The sequence below is a fragment of the Sturnira hondurensis genome, unplaced genomic scaffold (assembly GCF_014824575.4).
Source record: "Sturnira hondurensis isolate 20B ecotype Veracruz unplaced genomic scaffold, ASM1482457v3 Scaffold0024152, whole genome shotgun sequence".
Taxonomy (NCBI): Eukaryota; Metazoa; Chordata; class Mammalia; order Chiroptera; family Phyllostomidae; genus Sturnira; species Sturnira hondurensis.
This window is the reverse complement of record NW_028096783.1, coordinates 1,038,127-1,057,456: the sequence shown is the minus strand read 5'-3', so window position 1 is coordinate 1,057,456 and position 19,330 is coordinate 1,038,127. Positions and strand designations below refer to the sequence as shown.

At 43.6% G+C, this 19,330-nt stretch overlaps 1 protein-coding gene across 3 annotated transcripts in view; it reads left to right on the top strand.

Moving 5' to 3' along the window:
- The first annotated feature begins 727 nt into the window (after window positions 1-727).
- JHY (junctional cadherin complex regulator) overlaps window positions 728-19,330 on the top strand; it is an 85,288-nt gene continuing 66,685 nt past the window's right edge. Inside the window, exons 1-2 of one of the 3 annotated variants that reach the window (XM_037038245.1) lie at window positions 728-779; window positions 3,139-3,568. In XM_037038245.1, the coding sequence (XP_036894140.1) occupies window positions 3,228-3,568 (341 nt within the window). In that variant the 5' untranslated portion in view covers window positions 728-779; window positions 3,139-3,227. Of the gene's footprint in view, window positions 780-1,925; window positions 2,409-3,138; window positions 3,569-16,073; window positions 16,150-19,330 lie in introns of those variants that run through there. The other 2 variants (XM_037038244.1, XM_037038246.1) reach the window with 2 other exon arrangements.

Genomic DNA, 19,330 nt, shown 5'->3' with positions numbered 1-19,330 from the left:
GCGCCCTCAGACACCGCCCGTTTGGTGAGTATGGCGTCATATCCACTGGCTGTCATTTGTCCTCTTCCAATGATTAATGAATTAAGCACCTTTTTAATTAATAAATATTTACTGGTCATTTGGATTTTTGTTTATTTTAATTTTCATTGAATTAATAGGGGTGACATTGGTTAATAAAATTACATAAGTTTAAAGTGTGCATTTCTGTATTACATCATTTGAACACTATATGTTCGCCAGCCCAAGTCAAGTCTCCTGTCTCCATTTAGCGCCCCCACTTTCCTCTCTGCTACCTCCCCACGTCCCCTTCATTTGGATTTCTTTTGTGAAATTCCTGTTTGAATCGTTTGCCCATTCTTTCATTAGATTCTTTCCCTTGGTTTGGAGAAGTTCCTCACCTATTCTTGGCGATGTTTGTCGCAAATACCTCCTCCCACTTGATGGCCTGCCCTTCCTCACTTCCCAGCTTTGGGAAATAGGGCTGGCCTGACAGCAGCCTCACGCAGAGCCCCGCGGTCCTGGTACTGTCCCACTGCCCCATCCTCGCCATTCCCACCCGGTCCGCCTGAGCAGGAGGTGTCGCCTCCCCGTGGTGGCCCTGCTCACTGCCCCCACTAGGCCGGCGTCGTTCACCGGCCTCGATCTCCAGGGCAACGCTAGGCGACGCGGGTGGGCAGGGACCAGGGCGGTGCCCGGCGTCGGGGCGAGGGCGGGGTGGCGGCGGCCCGGAGGACGCGGCGGCCCGGAGGCCTCGGCTGCGGTGGAGGAGCGCGGGGCAGGTGAAGATGGTTGCACCCGGAGGGAGTGGGTGGCGCGGGGGGCCGGGGCATGGAGGGGAAACGGGACAGGGACTCGGGAGAACTTGAAGGGGCCGACTCCGACAGCATTTAGGACCAGTACGGGAAGGGCCGGCGGTGGGCGAAACAGGAACTAGGGTCCCGGGGCTTGGGAAGTGGGTGGGGCGGCCGGAGGCACCGGAGCCGGCTTAGGTGCCCAGATTCCCGAGACGCTCTGCCCTCGGTTAAGGTCTGTCTTGAGCACCAGCCCGGCCGGACCCTGGCGCGTACTGGATTTAAACCGCCCAGCTGCCTACTGTTGTTTGTCCATCAGAGAAAAAGCAAAGGGAGAAAACAAATCCGAACGCGCCTATGCGCAGTGCTGGCCTGTTCCAAAACGGGGCAACTTTTTCTCTCCCATTCATCTCGGTGAGCGCAAGTGGGGTCCCTTTCACTCACCGCAGGAAATTGGTTCCTCCCAGGGCTAGTGGACTGGACCCGCGGTATCCCTGTGGGTCTTGTTTACGAGATTTGCCTGCCTCTTTTGGTCAGGAAGTTAAGGAGAAAACTGCTGGGCGGCTAGGGAGCCACCTCCATTACTTTTAAAATGCCCCCTTTCTCAGTGAACCGAGCTACCGGCTTCAACTAACTGCTCTTGGGCCCAGCCCGTGCGAGGTTGGGTGGGCCTCCGCGGGAGACCCAGCTTCACCTGTGGTGTTTGGCTTTGCTTTCTTCCTGCTCTCACAAATTTCGTTAATCTATGAACAAAAAACCTATTTCTTTTATGGACATTTTTTTATTGATGAACTGCAACAGACACTATCTCATTTAAGAAGAGAAGTTTGAGAGACTAATGTCGTGAAGGAGCATTTTCCAAATTGAAATATAATGACTGTTTTAAGCTTTTTCTTTAAGAACCCAAGTACAGTGACTTGAACTCTTGCAGTAAAACAGACGTTTTAAAACCTTCAGTGACTTGCTTGATTTGCTGCTTTGTAAAAATATCCTAAAAAATAACAATTCGTTAGCTTGCCAAATTTAAATTAATACAGTAGAATGAAATAGACATTATTTTTCAAGCAAGAGACAATACAGCAAACCAGTCTGTACACCCGGACAGTAATATTTCCATACGAACGTTACCTTTTGTCTGTTTTGTTAGCTAGGTACTTTCCCCTGAGGAATTGATGATGTTTCTTGGGAACGTTAGCAACGAAGTCAACATAAGCAATGCCAGGAGTAGGAATAAGGTCATGTTGTTTAACTAAAATTACGATCTAGCAAAAAAAAAAAAGAGCAAACCTTTTAAAGCAAATTTTGCAGTAATCTCGATGTGGAAGGTTTCTGTAATCTGACCTACAGAAAAAAATGGCATAAAAGCAATGAGAGAGGAGACAGAGCAGAGAGAAAGGCTGGGCAGAGATGAAAGGGAGCCCAATCCAAAACCATCATCTCCTGTCAGGCTGTGGTGAACTCAAAGCACCCTTTCCATAAACCGCCTCCTGGGCCTTCACAACGGCCTTTTGAGGTGGGGAGGGCTCTCTCTCAGGGACACTCTTAAGAGAGTGAGAAGAGATCTCACCTTTATTCAGGCCAATCTCCCAACACTCCCGGGGACAGCATCTCTTTCAGGTAGGTGGGCATCCGGCCTCTGCTGTGAATTGCTCAGTGGTAGAATTCACAAGATGGCCAAATCTTTTGTTGAACAGTTTTAACCATTTTTAAATATATATATATATATATATATATATATATTGATCTCCTGGTAACGACCCCTTAAATTACACATTCTGATCTAGTAGCAGCCTGGATACCAAAAAGACCTCCGAATGATGAAGCCAGCCAGTGCAGGTCTAGGAGCCAAACAGCTTCCCTCTGTACAGTTCTGACCATGGAAACGACACTCTTGCTCCCTCTGCCTCCTTTGCTTTCCAGAAGACAGACCATGAACCTGTTTTGGCTGAATACAACTGAACAATGACATATTTGTATCAGTGTCCTGGGTATTTGAAATAAGGCCATCAAAGTCCAGTTCATAATTACCACTTGGCATGTCCAGGCTTGTCTGTCAGAGGGCCTTGGAAGCTGGAAAAAGAATGTGCTTCCGTGAGCCATTTGATTTCCTCAGTGAAGCGGCCCTTAATTGCCCAGGCTGGTTTGAAGCTCTTCGTCACATGCATTCCTCCAGAGAGAAAAACACAATAATGTTGCCAATAGACTTAACCTGTCACACACGAAAGGGCGCACACGAAAGCCTGCAGATAATATAACAAGGTTTTTGTCCTCGCCTAAGTTTTTGATTAAATTGCAATTAAAGAGATTTCAGAATAACCACAGAGTAACATAAATATAATTTTTTTAGGTAATGCTTTGGTGAACCACAACTTTAAATATTCAGCCAACTGCTTCTATCAACAAAAGTACCCCTGTTAATTTTTGTATTTTTTCAAGATGAGTCATAGTAAATTAATTCCCAAGCTCTCTGTTCAATCTCCTGTCTATCGTACCAACTTAAAAGTTCAGTCTGCAAAGTTACCTTGTAAGAAAGAAGACTTACATCTGATTTCAAAAGACTCCCTGGAAGCTGATTCAGAAAGCCTCATTCAAGAAATTAATTCCCCATCTGAACTTGAAGACAGAATCCAGGACCACAATGTGGAGACGGATAGCTTGGAGGAGGAAAGCCATCCGCAGGACAGCCCGAGTGAGACAGAAGAGGAAGCAAGCAGTGTGGCAGCTCAGTTGGCCAGCAAAGACGACCTCCGTTCTCGGGACCACGGCACGAAAAACAGGTGAGAAGCTGGCTTGTGTAGGATACCAGTGCCTTCTGAAATGCTAAATAATTACTGGTCTCAAATCCATTTGAGAGTGAGGTCAGGTCCCCAGAATGAGCCTGTGATGTGTGCGAGCTAGGTCTCCACACATCAGAGGGCAGCTGAGAGCCAGGCTTTTGGCCACAGTCATTGTTTTTATTGAAAAATATGCAAAAGGCGAGGAGAGGTATTAATAAGGGCATTTGCTTTTCTCATGTTCCTTATTTCCTGCCCACATTCCAAGTGTCTCCACTGCTAGTTTAGAAAAGTGCCCTGACTTCGAGTCAGGTGGTCTTGGTTCGGTCCAGGCACTGCTGTTTAGTGTGCGATTTAGAATAATTACTTAACTTTTTCTTACCTGTTAAATGAACCAGCCTGTCTTTCTCCCAGGTCTGCCATAAAGGTTCATAAAGTACATTCTGAGGTTAGGTACCTCCCCCAGGGCTTATATAATCATATAAAGATTCAATTGCTAATAGTATTTTTTTGGTTGCTTTATTTTTTTATTTTTTATTTTTTATAATATATATTTTTTATTGATTATACCATTACAGTTGTTCTATTCCCCCCTTCATTCCCCTCCACCCTGCACACCCCCTCCCTCACCATTCCCCCCCTTAGTTTATGACCCCGTGTCTCAAGTTCTTTAGATTCTATATTTCCCCTACTATTCTTGCCCTCCCCCTATCTATTTTCTACCTACTGTCTATGCTATTTTCTGTACCTTCTCCCCCATTCTCCTCCTCCCACTCCCCTGTTGCTAACCCTCCATGTGTTCTTCATTTCTATGGTTCCACTCCTGATCTAGCTGTCCTCTTGGTTTGCTTTGGTTTTAGGTGTGGTTGTTAATAACTGTGAGTTTGCTGTTCTTTCACTGTTAACATTTTTCATCTTCTTTTTCTTATATAAGTCCCTTTAGCATTTCATATAATAAGGGCTTGGTGATGATGAACTCCTTGAACTTGACCTTATCTGAGAAGCACTTTATCTGTCCTTCCATTCTAAATGAAAGCTTTGCTGGATAAAGCAATCTTGGCTGTAGGTCTTTGGATTTCATGACTTGGAATACTTCTTTCCAGCCCCTTCTTGCTTGTAAGATCTCTTGAGAAATCCGCTGACGGTCTGATGGACACTCTTTTGTAGGTGACCATCCCCTTATCTCTTGCTGCTTCTAGGATTCTCTCCTTCATTTTAATCTTGGCTAATGTGATTCTGATGTGCCTTGGTGTGTTCCTTCTTGGGTCCAACTTCTTTGGGACTCTCTGAGCTTCCTGGATTTCCTGGAAGTCTATTTCCTTTGCCAGACTGGGGAAGTTCTTCTTTATTATTTGTTCAAATATGTTTTCCACTCGTGGCTGTTTCTTTTCCCCTTCTGGTACCCCTATAATTCGTATGTTGTAACGTTTAAAGATGTCCTGGAGGTTCCTAAGCCTATCCTCATTTTTTGAATTCTTGTTAGTTCACATTTTTCTGTTTGGTCATTTTTTCATTCCTTCTGGTCCACTCCCTTGATGTGAGTCCCAGTTTCGTTTCCAGCACTATTGGTTTCCTGTGCATTTCCCTTCATTTCAATTAGTTTAGCCTTCATATGTTCCTCTAATTTGTGACTAAAATCAACCAGTTCTGTGAGCATCCTGATCACCAGTATTTTGAACTGTGCATCTGAGAGGCTGGCTATTTCCTGGTCACTTAGAGTTATCAGCTCTGGGGCCTTGAGTTCTTGAGTTATGTTTTGGACTGTTCGTGCCTGTTACGTATGAGGAGCGGTGCCCTAGGTGTTTGCAATGGTGGGGTGACCCAGTCGCTGGGTTGTGATGCTGTATGTGGGGGCGGGGTCAAAGAGGAGCAATGGCGCTCCTGTCTGCTGCCGCCGCCGCAGCTGCCACCGTCACCGGGGCCTGCGCGTTCTGTCCCACTGTGCGCAAATGTGCAAGCGCAGTCAGCCCTCCGCCACTGGGTTCGCCCGCTGGGGCCTGCACGATCCATCTCACTGTCCACAAATGTGTGACTTCGGTCAGTCTGCCCGCACCCCAACTGGGTCCAAGCTACCTGCGTGCCTGGGTCCGGGGATCTTTCCTGCCTGACCCTGCTCCGCTCCTGGCTCCGCCCCTCTTACTGGTCCTGGTTGAACGGTTCGTTGTTGTCGGACTTCTGTATAGTTCAATTTTCTGTTCTTTGGCTGTGTCTTTGTTTACTAAACCTTTGTTGTATTCAAACTTGGTTGTGGGAGAAGGCACAGTGTTTCCACCTATGCCTCCATCTTGGCGGAAGTCTCTCTCTAATAGTATTTTTTTTATCCTCACTTCAGGACAATTTTTTTCATTGCCTTTAGAGAGAAATGAAAGTTGGGGAGAGAGAGAGGAAAGTGGGGAGAGAGAGAGAGAGAGAGAGAGGGTGGCAAAGAGAAAGAGAAAGAAAGAGGAAGGAAAACATTAACTGGTTGCCTCCTGTATGTTCCCCAACCAAAGATCAAAACCACAACCCGGGTATGTGCCCTGACTGGAAATTAAACCTGTGACCTTTTGAGACCAGGATAGCACTCCAACTGAGCCACCTTGTCGGAGCTCTAATAATCAGTGTTGATGAGGCATTAACTTTATGCTATGAGCTATGAAAGTATAAGAAAAAATAAATTTGTGCAATATTACTCATAGTTTTACTGAAAATATAAATGTGATAGAGTATAGAAGTTAAAAGCTATTGATTAGAAAGATGTTTTAGTGTGGTGGTGAAGTACATAGAGTCTGAAACAGACCGTGGGGTTCAGATTCCCCCACTCACTAGCTGTATGACCTTGGCCAAGTCCACTTAATCTCTCTGTGCCTCAGTTTCCTCATCAGTAACAATGGGATAATAATAATGGCTACCTTGCATAGTAATCGTGACACTAAAATAAATTAATATATAAAATATATAAAGAACTGAGAACAGAGACTGACTATGTTGTGTATATGTTAGATTTTCTTAAATTAGGGGTAAAATATATTAAGGAAAGTTTATTGGCACTCCTAGAACTTGGGTGGGTAAGGTTTTGGAGACAAGGTAAACTTGGTAAAAAAAATAAGACTCAACAGAGTAGAGTGATGTGTGTGGCATAGTAAGGAACCCCGCTTGATGGCAGAGGGTCTGTTCTCTGTGTAGGGAAGGTGCGCCGAGTAGTGGCCTGATCGTAGGGGCCACACCAGAGTGAAAACAGCTCCTGCTCCAATAGGGCCCCAAACACAGAACTCAAAGGACTCGTCCAGGAGTGCAGTCCCAGCGAGGGCTCTTTTGGAACAGAATTTGCACGTGGTCCTCAGCCTTTTCCTTTCTTCTTTCCATCCTTCTTTTATTCACTGGGAATGTTGAGTTGAATCAAGCAGGGGATCTCAAAACACAGTACAAGTGATAAATGCTGTCCATAAGGTGCAGCCCCAGTGCTGAGGGCAACAATGGGCTCAGGACGGCTTCAGGAAGCCAGCGGCCCCTGGTGACTGGGGGGCCCGCTAGGAGGAGAAGATGTAGGTGCCTGGGGAGGGCAGTGAGGTAAAGCAATGTTTTTATTTAAATTATATTTTACTGATTATGCTATTACAGTTGTACTGATTTTCCCTCCTCTAACCAGCACCCCCCACTCCCTCAGGCAATCCCCCCCACCATGGTTCATGTCAGTGGGTCATGTGTGTAAGTTCTTTGGCTACTCCGTTTCCTATGGAGTAGGAAATGCACTTCACATCCCCAAGGCTATTCTGTAACTACCTCTTTGTATTTCTTAATCCCCTCACCTCCCACCCATTCTGTTACAACTCCCTCCCGTCCCACAACCATCAAAACACTCTCCTTATCCATGATGCTGTCTCTGTTCTTCTGTTTGCTTAGATTGTTTTTAGATTCAATTGCTGACAGATTTGTATTTTTTGCCATTTTATTCATAGTTTTAATCTTCTTTTTCTTAAATAAGTCCCTTTCACATTTCATATAATAATGGTTTGGTGATAATAAGCTCCCTCAGTTTTTTCTTGTCTGGAAAGCTGTTTATCTGACCTTTGGTTCTAAATGATAGCTTTTCTGGGTAGAGCAGTCTTGGCTGTAGGTCCCTGCTTTACATGACTTTGACTGTTTCTTGCCAATCCCTCTAGTTTCTTTTGAGAAATCAGCTGAAAGTCTCATGGGGACTTCCCTGTAGATAGCTAACTTCTTTTCTCTTGCTGCTTTTAAGATTCCCTCTTTATCTTTAAGCTTTGACATTTTAATTATGATGTGTCTTGGAGTGGTTCTCTTTGGGTCTATCTTGTTTGGGACTCTCTGTGCTTCCTGGACTTGTATGTCTATTTCCTTCACCAAATTAGGGAAGTTTTCCTTCACTATTTTTTCAAATAGATTTGAATTCTCTTGCAATTCAATTGCATTCTCTTTCTCTTCTCTTTCTGGCACTACAATGAGGTGCATGTTGGACTTCTTAAAGTTGTGCCAGAGGCTGCTAATACTATCTTTATTTATTCATTTATTTTTGTATACCTTCTTATTCTTGTTTGATTGCTTGTTTTTTGCTTCCTTATGTTCCAAATCAGTGATTTGATTGTCAACTTCATCTACTCTACTGTTGTTTCCCTGTCAATTGATCTTTATTTCAATTAGTAAATTGTTTCTGACTGGATCTTTTTTTTACAATTGGTTGTTTGTTTTATTTATTTTAAATATATCATCTTTATTATATTTTTTTACATTTAGTACCCTATACCCCTCTCCCCACAGCAATCACCACACTGGTGTCCATGTCCATGAGTCCTTTTTCCTTTTTACTCAATCCCTCCACCCCCTAACCTCCCCCCCAGCACCTAGTTGTCATCTGTTCTCCATCTGTGAGTCTGTCTCTGTTTTACTTGTTATTTCAGTTTGTTCATTAGATTCCACATAGGAGTGAAATCATGTGGTATTTATTGTATTTGTTTGTATTTCTCTGACTGGCTCATTTCACTTAGCATAATGTTCCCCAGTCCCATCCATGCTGTTGTAAAGAGTAAAATTTTCTTCCTTTTTATGGCCAAGTAGTATTCCATTGTGTAAATGTCCCATAGTTGTTTTATCCACTCATCTATTGATGGACACTTGGGCTGTTTCCATATCTTGGTGATTGTAAATAATGCTACCAATGAGCATAGAGGTGCTTGTGTTCTTTTGAATTAGTGTTTTTGGTTCCTTTGTATATAGTCCCAGAAGTGGGATTGCTGGGTCAAAAGGCAGATCCAATTTTAATTTTTTGAGGTATCTCCACGTTGCTTTTCATAGTGGCTGCACCAATCTGCATTCCCACCAACAATGCAGAAGGGTTCCCCTTCCTCCACATCCTCACCAGCACTTGCTTTTATTTATTTATTGATGATGGCCATTCTGATAGGTGTGAGATGGTATCTCAATGTGGTTTTTATTTGCATTTCTCTGGTGGTCAGTGATGCTGAGCATCTTTTCATATATCTATTGGCTATTTATATATCTGACTGGATTTTTTTATGCTGTTGAGGTCCTCACTAAGTTCCTTGAGCATCCTTATAACCAATACTTTGAACCCTGCATGTGATAGATTGCTTATATTCCTTTTGTTTAGTTCTTTTCTGCAGTGTTGATCTGTACTTTCATTTGGGCCATGTTTATTCTTTCCTCATTTTGGGAGCCTTCCTGTGTTTGTTTCTGTGTATTAGGTAGAGCTGCTGTGACTCCATATCTTGGTAGTGTGGCCTAGTGTAGTAGTCCTCTGTGAGGACTGAGGGCACACCTCCTCTAGTTGAGCCTTGGTTGTTGTTGGCAGGTCAGTGGGAGGGATTTACCCAGGCCAGTCAGCTACAAGGATTGACTGTGACCACTGACCACTAACATCCACCCTCTGGTGAAGGATCAGCTGTGCAGGGGTAGGGTGGTGGTGCTCTGACATGGTCTGTAGCTGTACACTGGGTACACAGGCTCTGGGGTTTCCTGGGTGGTGTAAGCCAAGGTCAGCCCCTACCTGTGTTTTGCCTGGGGCCACCCTGCCTGAGCTATAAAGCAATCTGAGATGGCTGCTATTTGTGCTGGGCTTGGAGATTCACAGGGGAGGCCAAGCTGTGAATCTGGTCTGTCTGCTGCTAGTGCTGGGCCTGGGGCCACTTATCAAGAGATATGAGGGCTCACCGTTGCTTGTCTGAGAGGATTTAGAAGTTGTGAAGCATGAGTCAGGACCAGCCATTCATACGGAAAACTTTCTGTTAACAGCTTGGGTTGGGTCTATAAGGTAGGTGGGATCTCCAGGGTAGGGCAAACCATGTTAGCCAGGTTGATGGAGTCTCAAATATGGCACCTGCTTGTTGGCTTCATGAGTGGAAGGCTCAAAACAAGGACGATGGTTTCTGCTTCCCTTTCTGTTTGGGAGAAAGCTGTCCCCCAGTTCTTGCCTTGATGCCAGACACTTCAGTTCATCTCTGTTTGCCTTTGGTGCCTTTCAAGCTGTTATCCCAGTGCTGGAGGTCAGATGGAGTGAAGCTGAGTAAGTCCGTGTGTGGATTCTTTAAGAGGAACTGTTTGGAACTACAGAAGTTTCTTCTAGCAACACAGTTCCTGCTGGTTTTTGCAGTCAGAAGTTATTGGGACTTACCTTCCTGGCACTGGAACCCTGGGCTAGGGAACTGTTAAAGGGCTGGGACTCATTGCTCCTGAGCTATCCCTCCCAAATTTTTATCCACCACATGTAGCTGTGGGACTAGCCCATCCTGTGTCTCCACCCCCCCCCCCCCACTAGTCTGGATGGATCTGATTTCTTTAGTTCTGTAATTGTCAGACTTCCATTCAGCTTGATTTCTGATGGTTCTGAGTGATGGTTGTTCTATAATTTAGCTGTAATTTTATGTGGTTGTGAGAGGAGGCAAGCCATGTTTACCTATGCTGCCATCTTGACCAGAAGTCCCTAGCAATGTTTAAAGAGTATTATTCTGCAAGCTGGCACATTGTGAATTAGAAGATAAACACACAAGGGACAAAAAAACTACCCATGGTAAAGTCCCAACAATGATGACAACTATTAACAGTAACAATATCTCTTTTTATAGGCCCATCTGTAATTTCACTTAATTCTTCATTATCATCCTGTGAGAAAGTACCGTTATGCATTCCCATTGTGAGATAAGGAAAGCTAACAGATGAAGTAACTAGTCTAGTGCCACAGTGCTGTGAGGGGATATTTGTTGTTTTGCTATTGATGTGGTTGTTTTCTTTTTTAATTTTGACAAAATCTAACCTAGTGAACAGTATGGAGAAGATGGTTATAACCCTATTACTGTATTTGTTTCAGATACATATTTTTAAAGACATAAAAGCTTTCTTGCTCCCCATTTCAAACCCATTGCCTGTTTTCCTCCTCAGAGATTACCAGTACAGAGTCCTTTGTAGCACTCTTGCATTCTTTTCTGTCATGGGTAATTTTTAATTAGTGCAGATTACATATATGTGTACATAACACACACACACACATATATGAATTGGTGACAGATTAGGAATAATGACTAAAGGAACAGGAGAAGCCAAAGACCACTTTACAGTTCTAAGCAGAATAGCTGGCATTCACAGCGTGCTTATCCTGGCTCATCACTGTGCTAAACACTTTACATGCATTACATCATTTAATCCTATGGCGGCTCTGGTAGGTGGTCACTATCATGATCCCATTTTAAAGGTTGTAGATGAGGCTTAGAAAGGTTATATTATACCCACTTATTACATCCAGTGAGTGGTGGAGCAGAAAACTCAGGCAGTCTGACTCTGTGCTTTAAACCATGTTTTTCTTATGGCTCTAATGTAAGGGAGTCATTCTCTTGGTGATAAACAGTAGTCATTTTATTTATGGAAATGAGGGCATTGGAAAGGAAAGCTCTTTGGCGAGGGACAGGTATTCTTATCTGTGCTTTAACATGAAGAAACTGGGACAAGGATTTATTAAGTGACCTTGTTTCCCCAGTGTTGAGTTTTTCCTCTTTGAGTCGATGCTCAGGGACCCAACTTTATCCTTACTCTTTACCCAAGGACAATGTAAATACCACTCAGTATATTTGAAAATAAATAATAATACAAAAATTAAAATTATGGTTAGGGCCTTGGCCTTCTGATTCAGAGGTCCTTACATAATGCTATTACTCTTTGACTGATTAACCTTGGAAATGTTTTTAAAAATATATATTTTATTGATTATACCATTACAATTGTTCTATTCCCCCCCTTCATTCCCCTCCACCCTGCACACCCCCTCCCTACCATTCTTCCCCACCATTCCTCCCCTTTAGTTTATGACTACGTCTCTCCAGTTCTTTAGATTCTATATTTCCCCTACTATTCTTGCCCTCCTCCCTATCTATTTTCTACCTACTGTCTATGCTACTTGTTTTCTGTATCTTCTCCCCCCTTCTTCTCCTCCCACTCCCCTGTTGCTAACCCTCATGTGTTCTTCATTTCTATGTTTCTACTCCTGATTTAGCTGTCCTCTTGGTTTGCTTTTGTTTTAGGTGTGGTTGTTAATAACTGTGAGTTTGCTGTCCTTTCACTGTTAATATTTTCATCTTCTTTTTCTTATATAAGTCCCTTTAGCATTTCATATACTAAGAGGGCTTGGTGATGATGAACTCCTTCAACTTGACCTTATCTGAGAAGCACTTTATCTGCCCTTCCATTCTAAATGAAAGCTTTGCTGGACAGAGCAATCTTGGCTGTAGGTCTTTGGATTTCCTGACTTGGACTACTTCTTTCCAGCCCCTTCTTGCCTGTAAGGTCTCTTTTGAGAAATCCGCTGACAGTCTGATGGGCACTCTTTTGTAGGTGACCATCCTCTTATCTCTTGCTGCTTCTAGGATTCTCTCCTTCATTTTAATCTTGGCTAATGTAATTCTGATGTGCCTTGGTGTGTTCCTTCTTGGGTCCAACTTCTTTGGGACTCTCTGAGCTTCCTGGATTTCCTGGAAGTCTATTTCCTTTGCCAGACTGGGGAAGTTCTCCTTTATTATTTGTTCAAATAAGTTTTCCACTCGTGGCTGTTTCTTTTCCCCTTCTGGTACCCCTATAATTCGTATGTTGTAACGTTTAAAGATGTCCTGGAGGTTCCTAAGCCTATCCTCATTTTTTGAATTCTTGTTAGTTCACATTTTTCTGTTTGGTCATTTTTTCATTCCTTCTGATCCACTCCCTTGATGTGAGTCCCAGTTTCGTTTCCATCACTATTGATTTCCTGTGCATTTCCCTTCATTTCAATTAGTTTAGCCTTCATATGTTCCTCTAATTTGTGACTAAAATCAACCAGTTCTGTGAGCATCCTGATCACCAGTGTTTTGAACTGTGCATCTGAGAGGCTGGCTATTTCCTGGTCGCTTACAGTTATCGGCTCTGGGGCTTTGAATTCTTGAGTTATGTTTTGGACTGTTCATGCCTGTTATGTATGAGGAGTGGAGCCCTAGGTGTTTGCAATGGTGGGGTGACCCAGTCTCTGGGTTGTGATGCTGTATGTGGGGGCGGGGTCAAAGAGGAGCAATGGCGGTCCCCTCTGCTGCTTCCCGCCACTGGGGCCTGCCAGGTCTGTCTCACTGCGCCCTCACTCGGTTTGAAGCTGGGGCCTGCGTGGTCTGTTTCACTGCTCACTCCTTTGCTGGTTTATCTGCGCCCGAATGTGTGACCGCGGTCCGCCTGCCGCCTTGGGCCCTCACTGGGTCTGCCTGTTGCTACCCTACACCTGGTATCAGTCCACGGCTTCCTGGGTGCCTGGGGTTGGGGGATCCTTCCTGCCGGACCCTGCTCCACTGCTGGCTCCGCCCCTCTTACTGGTCCTGGTTGAATGGTTCATTGTTGTCAGACTTCCGTATAGTTCAATTTTCTGTTCTTTGTCTGCATCTTTGTTTACTAAACCTTTGTTGTATTCAAACTTGGTTGTGGGAGAAGGCACAGTGTTTCTACCTACGCCTCCATCTTGGAGGAAGTAGTGAGTGGAATCTAACCTTGGAAATGTTTAATGATAGATTGTAGTCCCCAGAGTTAAAACAGGTTATACATTGCATGTGAGGAGGACAGATACATTGCATGTGAGGAGGACAGTTCTCCACTATAAGGAACACAGAAGTGAAGCATTCAGCTAAATAATGCCTCAGAAATAATATCCAGGAGTGTTTAGTTATCATCCCTTTCTCTACCTTCTTAGGTCTTGAGAGCTTGCCTGGGTGTGTTGTCACGTGGATCTGGTAGTTCATGAGCCGTGAAGGAGACAAATTGATGTCATTCTCAATATAAAATTCAAGTACACTTTCATTTCTGTAACGTAGATGACATTCTGGGAATTGTAGTTCAAAAAACTAGTCAAAGTCTTGTCTTAAAACCAAGGAAAATCTTCTTGCTTTTATAAACAACATTTTAAAAGCTGTTTGATGGGGGAGGTTAAGAATAGTATAGGAAATGGAGAAGCCAAAGAACTTACTGACGTGACATACGCGAGGGAAATGCTGGAGGGAATGGGTATACTGGGTGGTGGGGGATAAAGAGGAGAAAAAAATGGGGCAACTGTAATAGTATAATCAATAAAATATACTTAAAAAATAAAATAAAGCCTTCCTGACAAATCCCTTGAGCCCTGCTCTTGGGTTTTGATGTTACTAGAACCTCCTCCAAGCAATTACTCCTTGAACCTCACCAAAGCCAAGCCATAGTTCAGTGTACATGGATTAGAGAAAACATTTTTCTTAATGGAAATTGGAGCTGCACTGACTATAGTGAATGATTCAAGAGTAGAGGGAGGGTCTGCACATGATAACCCATCAGTGCCACTGGAGACCTAGCCTTTACCCTTGGCGCTCATGAAGAAGAGATCAGTGTCATCCTAGAGCATTAGAAATAACTGCTTCAGTCGGGGCCTTCTGAAACCCTCTGTGTCTTTAAAAGCAGAGAGCGGAGTGTAGTGCCTAGTATGTGTGTTTGTATGTGTATGAAGTCTTGTTCACAGGAATACTCAAGTGTAATTAGCTACCATTTGTAAAACTATTTGCTTTATGCATGCTGTCTCATTTCCCCTACAGGATCCTCTTAGATAGGAATGATTATCCCCATTTTTCGGCCAAGGCACTGGGGTTCTGGGACTTGTGTAAGTGTACGTAGTTACTAAGAGGCAGAGCCTGAGCCTCTAATTATACGTATCTAGATAGGCAATCAAGGCTGATCTGATAAAAGGTTGCACTTTACCATCCAACAGATATTAACAGTGTAACAATTTTAATATGGACTAAGCCGAGGCCAGAGTACAGATGTGTACAATTATTCATTTTATTAAAGTCATCCAAATGTTGAAGAACTCCATGCCCCCCAAATAAATGAGCATTAACTGTGTTTTACTTAAGGCAGCAGAGTCGCAGTAGGCTCTGTTCTTCCTCCTGTCCTGGCAGACAGAGCTGCTCATTCCTCGAGGTCTACAGGTGTCTTCCTCTCACCTCCTGGGAACCACCTCCTGCGAAGAAGTTCCCCTCTTCTGTCTAATAAACCACCTGTGCTAGAAATTGTGGGGGTGACTTTCCTCGCAAGTCCCCCCGTGTACCATGGATAAAGAGTAAATATGACTGAGACATGATGTGATCTGCTTGGGGAGGAGAAGTGAGCAGTGGCCAGTTTCTCAGGGGAGACAAAGGCCTCAAGCCCCCTCCTCCAGAGCCTTTTATTGGGTTGTAATACATAGGAATACAGGGTGGCAAGAATCAAACAGTAGATAACATTTCAAAGAAATCTGAGGGCTTACTATGAGTCAGAGTCTGTCAGGAACAGCGTTTTATGGTTTCTTGCTTGAACTCTTAACATATGAATGAAAGCACTCTTAGCAGAGCAGATTTCACAGGTTTATCAGGAAGTCTTTGTGATGCCAGATTTTTCCCCAGGACACGCTCTAGCAAGGCAAGGAGCTACACCCCTCCCCATCAGTTATTCAGGCTTACAGGGATTAGAGCCAGGAAGTGCTTCTCCCAGAGAACATGGGGACTCAGGCTATGTCAAAGTGGGGGGAGGGGAGGGTTGAGAGTCCATTGCTCCTTGTTGCAGGCTCCCCCCCACCGAGTCCTTCCATGAAGGCCTCCCAAGTGATGGAATCTGGCTTAGGTTGCCCCCCACTGTGAGGGGTCTTACCCATCATTGACTTCCAACCAAGCTTTGGGGACAGGGAGAAGAAACTGAGGCAGCATTTGCTACCAGAGACAAGCTTTGTCTCCTGTGGCTCGAATTCCAGAGGTCATCCCTCACCCTTGGCCACAAGGGATTGAGATACAATTCCTAGAACCAGGCAGAGCGGTCTACAACAAGGAATCACTGGGCGGGAGGAAGGCACCATGAGCAATTAAAAATTAAATTGAATAGTCAGAATTGTCTGAAAGTAAGAAAGAGGCTCAGTATAACAGCCTGCATTTTGTATTGTTTTATGGAGGTATATAATTTTTCCATGCAAATGCTTCCCTGTGTATTTTTCAGATTAATAAGACCACAATTGGGTGGAGTTTTGAGTGTTGCTTTCTAGGACCTAAACAGCAGTACTGGGCAACCAAAATGGATCGTGGGTGAGGACCAAAACTCCGCAAGTTCGCTGCCCCTCCAATTTCTCGGACTGCTTTGTGTGGCACAGTGGGAACCCGCTCATAGGTGTAGAGATTTTATTTTTGTTTTTTTGATCTGATGGAGAGCATAAAAATGACACTTGAGGCTAGGTCTAATATTCTACTATTATTAAGAACATCTGAGAGTTTCCAGGGGTCAACTTTCATTTTTGGGGGGGGGGGGTTCTAGCAGTCAGTATTCATCTGTGTTGATCTCTATTGTTTTTAGAGATCAACTGCTACCAAGGACATCACATTACACACCTTATTCTGGGGATTTCACACAGTATTGTGGGGACAGATAGTAGCATCGTAGCTGTTTCAGGTCACACAGGAATAGTAAGTATATCAGACATATGACTTTTGGTGAGAGGTATTGGTCATTCCTGTTCTGTGTCCATTCATTTGCCCCCGTTCGGCACTCCTCAGAGCAGGCACGGTGCCACCGTAACAGAGCAGCAGTCAGAGGACGGATTAGAGAGGACGAGAGGGCATGGATTGTGTGTTTTAAGGGCAGAGTCCCCACCAGAAAACTATAGCCACAGGGACTCTTTGGGTTTATTGCCTTCTGAGAACAACCATTTCCTTTCTAGCTTATTTCAAAATAGGAATGCATCACTACGTTAAAATAAGTAAATAAATAGTGAGTTTGAAACCTTACGAAGTGTGATTTAAATTTATATCACCTGCAAGCACATGACTTCATCAGGAGAATTAAGAAGCTTGCTACTATCCTGGCTGATGTGGGTCAGTAGATTGAGTGTTGGCCTAACAACCAAAGAGTCATTGGTTTGGTTCCCAGTCAGGGTACACGCCTGGGTTGCAGGCCAGGTCCCCAATCAGGGGGCACGTGAGAGGCAGCCACACATTGATGTTTCTCTCCCTCCTGTCCCCTCTGTCCAAAATTTAATTAATTGAAATATTTTTTAAAGGATTAAACTAAAGGGATAGTTCATGACCTTTATTGTTTTCATTTATTTCCACTCTGGCAAGTTTGAAAATAGGGAAAGCTGTGATAACTATAATTTTTAATGTATTGAATTTAAAATGAGTGCTTTCCCAACAGTTAACCATAGATTGCCAAGTTTCACGTGACAGGCTCGACCTAGTTACTAAAACAGTGGAGTTTTAGAGCCAGTGGGTCTCTTCAAGTTCGGCCTAGTCCCCTCATCACACAACAGAGGAAACTGGCGCCCAGGGCAGCCGAAGACTCACTCCACACACAGCTTTAGTCAGTGGCAAAACCCGGCCTGGGACCCAGATGTCGAGACCTGCCCCTCGCTTGTCCCATGACGTCACGGTTACCTTGAAACTCCAGTGCTGTGAACATCTGGCTTCTAAAATACAAGAAATTCCACCTAAAGAAAGTCCATTCATGGGTTACGCTATTGGAAGAAAATGTAACACCCCAACATTTTATAAATCTGGGTCCCTGACTCTCCGCCCTTGTTTCTAGAGAATGAAAAGAACAACCAAGCCCCCCCTGGTCTGGCAGAGCACTGTCGGCTCGCCCTGAGTGGGAGGAATTGTGTTCTTGGGTGCTGTGTCAGGCAGCACTGCCTCTGCGAAGATACAGCATTTGCTGCACAAGAGACAGACTTAGTAGGATCGAGGTACTGGAATTCCACAGGGCAGTCACCGACACGCCCTCTCCGGGCGGTTTATTCTCCCTGGACTCACAGATTGTCCTTGAGCCAAGACTGTTCCTGACACGTCTTTCAGTGTGGGACAAATACCTGGTTATTTTTCAGCAATAAACATGTTGTCGAAGAAAAGAAAGGATTTTAGGTGGAATTATCCAGAGTATGTAATTGCTGTAAATAGAATTCACTAGACAACAATCCAGCCCTTCAGTCTCATGTATTCCCGTAGGCAGTCTTGGGCCTTCAGTTCATTGAAGCACCTTTTTTCTATTTAAGTGTTTAATTATTTTGTCAGAATAAATGCCTGCATTAAATGAAATTTTCTGGGTTATAAATATCCTTCCCAAAGCATTCCAGTGTATTTGAGGAACCATTTTATTTCATAATTGCAAAAGTCATTTTTTAATCATTTGGGTTTTTTTTCATTTGATTTACTTAAAAGCTGTTGATAAAAGATTAAGATGAGCATAGAATTCAGAAATCCTTGGAAACAGTTGTCAATTTTATAGTCCTTAAAGAAGCATTAAAAACTTTACACTTAAATAAAGATCAAATTTGCTGTTCATATGCATGAAAGATTTAATGGCATACAAATTGGCAATAATTGTTCTATTTAAAAGGATTAAATTAAACCTAAATCAATAATAACATATGCAGTTTCAATTTAACCGGCTACTTTAAATAAAGTAGCAAATAAATAACTACTAAATGATTAATAGCAATGCTTTTATTCACCTTCTCAACAGGCAAAATGGCCAGTTATTGAAACTTTTATTATGTGTGCAAAGGATGTTAATTGTGCTAGAAACATGCTCTAATTTTAGTAATTTTTGACTGAATATGAGGCTTTTCATTAAATGGAGATTTTATTTTGTTTTGTTTGAAGTTGTCACAGTCATTAATCAAATATGGTCCATTAAAGCCAGCAAGTGTCATGGCCCATGCATGAGAGACCCCCGCCCCTTCCTCCCTGCATCCGTTTCTAACCCAGCATCTGAAGAGGAGACCTGGCATCTGTTGTCTGAACGCGAACAAAAGTGTTTCGTGCTCACTGTCGGTGTAGCGTTTCTATCAGACTCGGAGGGAGAGAGGGGCCTGTTCTGTGTGGAGATGGTTACTGATGAAGGAGCACTTCACACTCGGTCTGTCCCCGAGTGTTGACCTGGACCACGAAACACAATTGAGCATCTCAGCACACAAGCCCAGCACAATGGGGTTCTTTAGTGTTGTGTTCTGTTTCCACCATTAGACTTGCTTCTGTAAGGATTAGCGCTTTCTGTGCTCGTGATTTGGCAAAACATAACCTCCCATGTATCCCAACGTGTGATTTCCACCGAGAAAGGGAAGAGGGGATATTGTGAGATCGTTGTCACAGGTGTAAATGGTGAAGTGCGATTAATGCTCTGTTAAAGCTGCAGTTTCAGATTCTGTCTTGTAAATGTACATTATTAGAGTGTCTCTTCAAATGAGTGGTTCAAAAACATTTTTCTTAGCCCAAGTTG